This window comes from Cyprinodon variegatus, unplaced genomic scaffold, assembly GCF_000732505.1.
Source record: "Cyprinodon variegatus isolate N-32 unplaced genomic scaffold, C_variegatus-1.0 Scaffold539, whole genome shotgun sequence".
Taxonomy (NCBI): Eukaryota; Metazoa; Chordata; class Actinopteri; order Cyprinodontiformes; family Cyprinodontidae; genus Cyprinodon; species Cyprinodon variegatus.
In genome coordinates, this window is record NW_015150992.1 from 364679 (window position 1) to 375051 (window position 10373).

Here is a 10373-nt window from a genome sequence, read left to right on the forward strand (position 1 = left end):
GCTGTAGATAGAGCTGCTATATCAACAAATCAACAAAAAGGCAGGTACTGTATGTTACATCAAAATCTCCACAAATCTGAAAGACGCAACCTAAAAATAAATTTTGCTTCCAGTCTGAAAAAGTACAAAACATTTTGTGAGTAGGTTCATACAGGTCATTTCTGGATAGTTTCATACTACATATACAAAAAAAGAAACAACAACACTGCTTCATATTACACCAGTATCACATTTTTAACTTTACTTTTAACACTTTTGGTTTTATTAAAGGAAATATCAGATTTTCTCAGGTGCCAAAACAAAATGTAACAGCTCTGTAAAGGCTCACCAGAGAGCAAAACATAAAGTTGACATGACTATAACAGCTGAATGCGGTGATTTCCAAGTTGCTCAGCAAAACGCTTCACAAATTTATAGGGTTGTCACGATACTAAACTTTTCAACTCGATACAGATACTAAGTAAAATATTTGATACTCAATGTCATTTTCAATACCACAAGGATAAAAACAAAGACTCCAAAATTCAACAGAAACAATATTTTGAGGTTGTATGCTGTGCACAATATTAAGCAAGCTTGATAAAAAACTAAATTAAAATTAAGTGTTCCTTCCTTGGCTATGCTTTGCACACATAGCAATGACAATAGCCAAACCAGTTAAAAAACAAAATGAATTCTCAGCAGCTGCACCTGTTACAGAAAAAAGTCTGAAACCGAAAAGTGCACAGAATTATTCAATCACACAGTGTTCCAAAAGTGCATTTTCCTCTAATCTGCGCATAAAATGAATGACTGTTTAGGTGCCACTGGTGGTAGCACTGTATCGATATTTTTGAAAATGAGTATTGTATCCGGATGCAACTTTTCAATATCGATACTTTTGACAACCCTACAAATTTATTTAGATCCAATGCCTTTTTGCGTTTTGATTTGAGTACAACAAAAACTTGATTGTCTCTTTTCTGTCATATATTTCTGTCAAATATATCTTTATGAGCCTGAGACGTCAGGCCTAACTAACATCATAGATAGAGAAATAACGTTCTGCTACCTGATTTTTATCATCGCAAAATCAGCATTTCAGCTATGCTAGCAACATTGTGCTTTCATTATGATTTCATTTCTCGATAGATAGTTAATCAGTTTTTACCTGTTTCATCCCATGTCTCCTCTCCCCATCACCCCTGGCTCCCTCGCTTTGCCCCACTCGGTTTTCAAAACTAATCAGTCTCAGTCGCTCTCGCGTCATCTCGTGCTGCATTCACTGCAGTCCGACATTGGAAATTAGGGGTCGTAATTCTCAAATTATCCATGATTTATAAGCCTTGCTACCCCTACTGCCAACTGGAGTGGCAGCAGGGGTGGCAAGGCTGTCATTTAGGGTGGCACCCTATGCCACCCCAGTCGATCCGCCTATGCACCGGTCTTTGGCTGCAATTAAATCTATGTCTCCAATATCTTTGCATATAATTTCAAAGCCTCAGAAGCTTCATCTCAAATTCTCAATTTAGATGTAAACTATGTCTAAACCCTTCCATTGATGCTCTTGTCATATGTTTGGGATTCTTCTTCTGTTGGAAGGTGAAACTGCACACCCCTTTCTAACTCTCATGCTTCTAACTGCAGTATTGATCTTATTAACCTACCGAATCCCACCAGAAAAACAGCATAAAGCTGCTATCATTATATAAAACTGTATTTATGGTCATGTGCATTTTTGGATTCCTCCACAGAAAGCAATATATTTTGCTACGCTTCTAGGGAAGTTAAGGATATCATTTTATAACTCGACCCTGCCTTAAACTTCTCCACTTTACTAGTTTTCTTTAACAAACTCTGAAGGCCTGTAAGAACAGATGTAGATTAAATTACACACTAGTGACTTTTAGCAGATATTTGCTAAACTAGATTTTATTCAAATACATCCGGTTAAAGGTGTCTGATTACAAATAGATGCCATCAGACTTAATTTACATGGATTCTAAAAGCATGGATCAAATCACAGACTCCAGTGTTTGGCCTCCTACACAAAAATCCAGTCAGACAGATTTTTGCGGGTGAAATTTGACAAAAATGCTACAAGCTTAGTAACCTTTAAAAGGCATTATAAGGAAAATTTTATTGGGAAAATTTTTTTAGGGCTCTGCTTAAATGCGGCGATTACTTAACAACACAATGCAAGCTGTTTACTAACCTCTCCTTGTCTGTGTTTATTAGGATGGGGAGGGCCTGGTTACTTTTATTGCCCGTTCCCAGCTGTCCGTAGGAGTTGGCTCCCCATGCATAAACAAATCCTTCATCTGTAAGGGCCAGCGTGTGTGCATATCCACATGCCACCTGAATTTGGAAAAGGGAACTGCATGAATGAAAAATAGGAAGTGGAGATTTATAAAAGTATCGGCTACTCTGGATTCTTACCTGCACAATATTGACACCTTGCAGAGCAGCAATCCTGCACGGGGTCTGCTGGTTTCCATTGTTTCCCAAACCCAGCTGCCCATTGCAGTTATAGCCCCAACCGTAAATCTACAAAAGGCAAGAATAAGGTTGCTTTTTATTTTATGCTTATGAAACAATCCTAAAACTAAACTCTAAAATATTATATTTTTTAAAAAGGTTAGCTGTTTTGGATCTTTATTTTTACATTTGTTAAACCTTTTCACATTTGATCACATTTTAACCACGCAATTAAATGCATTCCATGAGACTGCACTGTAAATTCACTTCGCTAGAGGTGAAAATTGAAGTTCAAAGAACCTCTTCATCCAATCTGACTGAGTTTGAGGCCTTTGCAAACAACAATAGGCCAAAATGTCAGAGCTGGTAGAGCTTTGTACTTGTAAAAAAAACCCAAAACAAGTAGTTCTACAAAGTATTGCCTATATTAGGGTTAATACAATGCACTTTAACACTTTACATTTAAACTGGTCTATTATATTAAATCCAAGTAAAACAGGTTAAAGTCTACTTTTGGAAGGCACTTTACAGAACACAATGGTGCAGAAAGTATGAGTTCTTTTTCAAAGCAACATGTTATGACACCTCTCCATTGTCCAGAACAGCCATGGAGCAGAGCTGGCCACAGGCTATGTTGACAACCACTTTGCCCTGTAGACAGCTGCTAACCCGACGTGGCGTTGGCTGATTGGCAGTCGACCCAGAACCTACTTGGCCCGAGTTGTTGTAGCCCCAGGCATACACCTGCACAAAGATACAAAGTTCACAGTCCAGGGAAATACAGACTGACCACAGGCAATGAGGAGAAAAGATGGTGTACCTCTCCGTCACTGGTCAGAGCTATGGTGTGGTGGGAGCCACAGGCCACTTCCGTCACCCTCTTGTTGATGAGGTTGGTGGAGACCAGGGCGGGGATCAGACCATGGTTTGTGGTCCCATTTCCAAGTTGGCTGTAGCCATTGTGGCCCCAGGCAAACACCTCCCCATCTACAGGGCAACAGGGAAACTTTCATTCATGTTGTCAGAGTGGTTAATATTTTCTTAACGAATGATACGAAAAAGTCCAGTTGGATTGAACCAGCTTTTAGGGGAATAGGCAACAGTCTGCAGGACTTTTAAAAATGTCTTGAAAGGGTGACATAAAGGAAACCAAATAAAAACATGCAGCCTAGAATTTCAACACAAAACTAACAAATATGATGTAAATTATTTGGCTTGTTCATTCACAGCATCTTCATATGTCTTAAAAACGTTCAGGTGGAAACGGTGGAACAAACAATACCATACAAAACGATTCATACAGATGAACCCAACTACACTTTTTCACATTAAAAACACCAACTTTGATGTATGTTGGAGATTGAAATTGGAAAAAAGACAAGTGGTTTTCATATTTGGTCTTTTTCTATTTAAAAAATAATATTTAATCTGTGACAAACATCTGTAATAAACCCTGTTTTACACTAATACCCATAAATAGAATCAGGACAAGACACCCTTAGTAACTCCAGAGCTCAATAGCAGCTGGGAGAACAGAAAACCTGACCTTAATGGGAGACTGGAAAGAAAGTCAACCTTAAAACAAATCATAGAGCAACTTTAGAGCAACAATAGAAATAGCTATGTTTGGAGGAAGAACTACCACAGCATATCACCCTACACGCATCATCCCAAAGGTGAAACATGTTGGTGACAGCACTATGGACATGACAAGACTTGAATGTGTGATTGCAATTTCATTTATAAACACTAGCGTGTTCATCTTTTACCCAAAACCCATATTAAAATAAAACAGATTTTTTGGTGGCAAAAAGACAAAACCTAAAAAAGATCATGAATGCTTTTGCAAGGCACTGCAATAAAAACACATGTTTTCCTGTTAGCTCGTGCTTCCATTTCTCTTCCTCCCATAACAACTTGGCCTTGAGGTCAAATAAAGATTTTCTGAACTATTGTGAACTGATTACCTGCAGTGGCGATAACCACATGTGGTCCTGTACCGTAGCTCAGGGATACAATCTTCTTTCCGCACAAGACATCAATCCTGCGCGGCTCAATAGTGCTTTGAAGGTCTCCGAGGCCTAAGCAGCCACTACAGTTGGTGCCCAAGGCAAAGACCTGCAAACAGCAAACATCACAGCTCAACTGCTGCTGATGCTATTAAATGATACATTTAAACCACAGGTTTACAAAGCCTTGTCTTCTCCTGCTGTAATATTAATGGAGATGGAAATGTGCTCATTTTTGTTTTTACTTTTCATTTTATGGAGGTTTCATTAGTCAAATAAAATCATCCATCATCTATTTAATTTAAATGTATTAGTATAAGTAGAATTACATGCTGCTAATGACATAAATAGAAACAGACAATAGAGTTTACATACATTTGAATTTTTTTTTTAACATTAAGGATGTTTATCTGATGTTATCTTTTTTATTGCCATTATGAAGGAAGTAGAGATTGCTGTCATCACTGGAGTCCGTTAGAAAACTTTTAACTAACCATCATAAAAACTTAGCTTAACTGTATTTTTTGGTAACTTGGGTCGAGTTGGATTTTTTGGAATACATAATAATTTATCTTCGACTGGCCTGAATAAACCTTCTATTTTTGTAAACAAATCTGGATCTGCTTGGCTTATAAAGAGCCTTGAGGCAGATTTGCTGGGGAATGGCACTGTATAAATAATAATACATTTGAATTATAGTGCCTTTCAAGGCACTTAAGGTTACATAAACTGAATGAAAAAATAAAAAAAACTGAATTAACCCTTTATGGGGCACTCAATGAAGTGCTAGTTTATAAATCACTAAACAGTTTAGGGCCAAAATACATTTCTGACCTGCTAGTACACTATGACCCCCCCAGACCCCCCAGTCCCCATCTGGGACAGGTCTACTTTCTGTTCCTAGGGTCAGAACTAAACAGGGGAAGCAGCTTTCAGTTACTATGGTCCTCACATCTGGAATAAACTCCCAGAAAACTGCCGGTCCGCTGCTTCTCTCAGTTCTTTTAAATCAATGCAGAACACCTTTCTTTTGGATGTTGCCTTTCTCTAAATGGTGTTCATTTCTTTACTGTTTTATCTCTTATACTGCACTGTAATTTTTATTCTTGTGTTTTATTCTGTTTTTATTTTTAACTGTTTCTTCTGTGTTGTATTTATTTTTTTAACTGATTTTAAGTAAAGCACTTTGAATTGCCCTGTTACTGAAATGTGCTATACAAATAAAGCTGCCTTGCCTTGAAGTCCTTTGACAATCCACCTGTCAACAAATAGTGTTATTGGAATCCAGGATAAGACCTTATGACCTTTGTAAAATTTTGATGGCAAAAATCTATGTCAATGTAATAACAAGAAACGTCAACTTGCCCAAATATATTAAGAAAAATAACACAAAATAAGTGCTACTATAAGAAAAACACTCTGAGAGTGAAAGAAACATCTTTTTTGGTACAACATAACCTTAGATGCATTGATGCTGATAATGGCACTTATATTTTTTTAGTTTATAAATCTAAAAATAATTGTTAACTAGGCTTATTAACTTTTTAACTGTACATTTTAACTTTTCAATTAGCTTTTTACCTTTTTTTCTTTACCTTTTAAATTAACTTTTTACCTTTTTTTCTTGACTTGTTTACTTTTTTTCAACTTAATGTGCAGTGGGTAATATCAAGGGCTCATCTAATTGGTCAAATGCCAAAATAAGATGTAGAGCCATATAGCAGTATCTTTGCTGAATGGCTGGATATAGATCTTGTTGTTCTAGACTTTACTGAGCGAGGGGGGGACTCCATTTGTAAGGAGTATGGTAGTGATCAGAAATGGTAACTTGCCCTATAAAGGGTTAAAGCTATAATAATAATAATAATAATTATAATAATAATAATAATAATAATAATAATAATAATAATAATAATAATAATAATAAAGTAAACATGCAAGCAGTTATGTACCATAAACTCTATTTTTTTAATTTATATATCAAAATACAAATTGTTTTCCTGCCAAATTGCTTGTCTATCACAGTGAGGAATGAACACATGGATGCACAGAAGAGAAATGCATGGCGCATTTCCCCTGGTTAAATATAGAGCATGCTTGGGTATTAGGCTGATATGGCTAAGGATAGTCTCATTCTATCTGCTTATCTCTCTGCCGACTACTGCCCCTTGTCTCAACTTCAGACAAGAGCCTAAAACCTTGTTTTTCCCTTACTTAAAGACAAAACAGGAACGATAAAATCAATATCCTGAAAGTAGATTAGGTCTATCAAGTCAAGCCAGAACACCTTAGTCCAAACAACAGGATTAAGGTTTGCTTAAAGCCTAAGTGTTACCTCATCATTAACAGTGACATAGAGAGCTTCATTTGCAGCACTGCCAAAGACACAAGCCTGCCGGATAAGCCGTAGTTCCTCAGGTGGAAGGAGTGCAAACACTGGCCACTTCCCCACGTCCAGCATGCTACTCGGCTCAGCTGTAAAGAGAAAACAGAACATTTGGGGTCCAAATTGTTAACAACCATTTGCAATATTCAAGGAGCGGGGAAAAATCTTTTAGATTTTCCTAAATGTATAGGAAAGTTTTCCGTTTCTCATTTGTAGGAAGCACTCAATTTTACATAAGACCAAGGGCACTTTCACTACCTCATTTAAATTCAGCATATTTACCACTGCAGGGATTTTTTATTCACCCCCTGAATAACATAGCAGGTAAAAACTGTTTAAAATGTAAACAACTATTGAATATTATTTCATTGCATCAGAATACTCATCCAGGTATTTTTGCCTTGCAGCAATGTTAAAATAAACCCCTTAAGCTATCAGTAGAGTACATCTCTAGCCTTCCAGCTACTATTAATTACTCAGCACATTGAAACCAGTGCTAAATTATATCTGTTCTGCACTAAGATCATAAGTGGATCCAACTTTGATTATTATGTCAACGATTAAGGAACTGCTTTTAATGGTTTAGACACATTTTACTGGTTGGATGAGTGACTTAAATATATGAAAGATTTGGCTGGATTAAAGGATGAATGGATCAATAAAATAATACCGGTATAACTTATTTTTCCTCTATTAGCAGCCTATTTTGACCTGAAAATACTGAAATTAACTCCAGTTTAGTAACAGGCAGAGTGGGAACCATCTATTTTCAAAAGCTAGACACTGATAAATGAATTAATTTATTTAAAAAAACACACAATACAAAGGGGATATACCTTTAAGATAGGATGTAAAAAAATAAATAATAAAAAAAAAAAGATTAACTCAATAAAATAAAGCAGGTTAATCTCAGACATTAGTTCTCAGCTAGTAGCACCTCTCCTGATTAAAGCATTTTTTTTGTTTTACAATCTTTTAAGATAGAGTATATTATTAAAAGAAACTATGCACTATAGTCATTGAAAATTAACAGACATAGCACACAATAAATTGAGGCTGTAGCCTAACGACTGAACTTTAAGCTGCATTTGACATAAACTCAGCTCATTTATCCCCCTGGTCAGTGGACACACAAAGTTTACCATGTCCAATTACGTTGAATGATTAGAAAAAACAACAATCTGACAGATAAACAAACTGCATCCAATAAGCTAATGTCAATAAAGTTTGCAGCAACACTTAGCTTAGCATAAAGAACCCCGTTGGGATTGGTTAAACTCTTGACGTTTACCTTGACAACTGTTTCAGCTTCTGTTTTCTTCAAGAAGTCGTTTTCGTACCAAGATTAAAACTAAACATTAGTGAGGTGTTCATGGCGGAAGCGGCTGTCGGCTATCATAGCTAGCTTAGATGGCTACATCTGACGAAAAAGCAAAACACTTAACTTCCTGTAGTCCGATGGTATGTTCAAGAAAGCTCGGAAACAGCAACTTTATCAGCAAATGGGCCACTAAATTACATAAACTTACAATAAAAGGGTGCCTTCTTCTTCTTTACAAAAAAAATCCCCTATTTTGTATCATAGAGTATTTAACATATGTTAAAAATATTAATAGTTATTTACTCGTTTTCACATATGTACACACTGTTATTGGTGCTGAAATATATAACTGCATCAGAAAATATTTATTTTTTCTTACAGTTAACACAGAAACTCGACAGAGTTGAACATCCTTGCTGCAAGACAGGTTACTGACTCGCTGAGTTGAACATCTTGTATAAACTTAGAAAAAATGCAAATTGCTCATATTTCATATTTATTATTGCCCATATTTGTTTTAACGCGTCATGTTTGCAAGTATCCTGCAGCTCAGCTGTGTTTTCACAGGCTTGCTCAGCCCTCCTACTGAGTAGGCATGGCGCATCCTGCTCCACTGAATCATTTTATTAAGCAAATTTAAATGAGTCAGTCGCCGAAGGAAACTGTTTAACCCACGCTGATGCTTTGGGAAGTTGAGATTCGTGTTTGGAGCACTCTTCTCGCTGACCTGAGTTATATGGCAAGCCATTTTAACATAAATTCGGTTGTACCGCCTTTACATTCAAGGTACCTCAAATTGTTTTATGACTAGAAGCTTTAGCGATTTAAGATATCTCTAATTACATTCTGACTAGTCGAAATGATGTCAGATTTAACATTAACTTATATGGAGACGTCAATTTAAGATATCTAGAATGAATTACTGACTATCTGAAATACACATTTCAGATATATACGATTAACTTACGACTAGTCATAAAGTAATTTCAAGATATCTCGATTTTAGTTTTGACTAGTCATAATTCTAATTAAATATATCTTGAATGACACCATAATTCATGATATCTTAAATGTATTTTAGGATAGGAGATATGCAGTTTTGACTAGTGAAAACTCAATTATAGATATCTTCAAAGCAACTAATGACTAGGCTAAACAAATTTAAAGATATCTTGAATTGTAATTTCAACTACACAAAATTCTTTTTAACACATCTATAAATTAATTAAAGATATCCTGAATTATTCAGCTTTTTCAATAAAGATATCTTAAATTGACATTCGGACTAGTCAAAATGTGTCATGATCTTTTTAATGGGCTTCAAGGAGGATCATTCATAAAAAATTCCTTACTGTCAGTTTAATCCACAGAAGGAAAAGTTAAATCAGCTCCATTTACTGTTATTTTCAGCGCCCCTACATATGAATTACATATGTGTGACGCTTTAAATGACAAATCCGGTATCATAATTTGAGATATCTTGAAAGGAATTTTGACTAGTCTAAATGTAATTTAACATATCTCAAATTAGTATTCTTCCTAATCAGTTTATGTGTCTACATAATTTCTAAATCTATAAACCTGTAATTTGAAACTGTCATTTTAGATAGAGCTTGTATTGTTACCAATGGCGTAACTATCAGTAAGCAGAGACTGCAGTTGCTTAGGGGCCCCTGACAATTTTAGGGCCCCCTTCGCAATTGTGGAATAGGACATCTGATTGCAGACATAATGGTGTGAAAAATTCCTCTAAAAGTCCAACTGATTTTTCAATGATTGACCAGACCTTATTTATACCCCAAAATATGGCAGATTTCAACAAGATGGTGAGCCATTTAGACACAATGCCAATAGCAAAGCAGACCATTGTACTTTTAATTACTATGTTAATAACTGTGTATAGTTCATTAGACAGTTGGTTAAAAATACAGTCATATAATATGTTTCAAGCAGCAATTGAGATCTTAAAAGAATGATGTATTTGCGTATTTTATTTTTTACACTACAGCTTGGAATTATGTGTAATCCAGAGTGTTTTACGTCATATGGGGCCCTCCCAGATAATGTTGCTTACGGGCCTATTTGTGTTGCTACGCCATTGATTGTTACGTTAGGACAATTATTTCTATTTAAGCTTTGTTTGATCAGAAAGTGCTTTGAGCTAATCTCTTTTTCAGACCTTGACAACTTTTATTTTAGT

General features: G+C 35.8%; 1 protein-coding gene across 1 annotated transcript in view; it reads right to left on the reverse strand.

The window, feature by feature from the left end:
* Positions 1-8297, reverse strand: part of LOC107095354 (RCC1 and BTB domain-containing protein 2-like) — an 18299-nt gene extending 10002 nt beyond the window's left edge. The window contains exons 1-7 of the mRNA XM_015391404.1: positions 8144-8297; positions 6802-6941; positions 4425-4575; positions 3278-3444; positions 3043-3201; positions 2419-2526; positions 2195-2337 (exon numbers count right to left, since the gene is read on the reverse strand). Of these exons, the coding sequence (XP_015246890.1) occupies positions 2195-2337; positions 2419-2526; positions 3043-3201; positions 3278-3444; positions 4425-4575; positions 6802-6927 (854 nt within the window). The 5' untranslated portion in view covers positions 6928-6941; positions 8144-8297. The remainder of the gene's footprint in view (positions 1-2194; positions 2338-2418; positions 2527-3042; positions 3202-3277; positions 3445-4424; positions 4576-6801; positions 6942-8143) is intronic.
* Positions 8298-10373: the final 2076 nt, after the last annotated feature.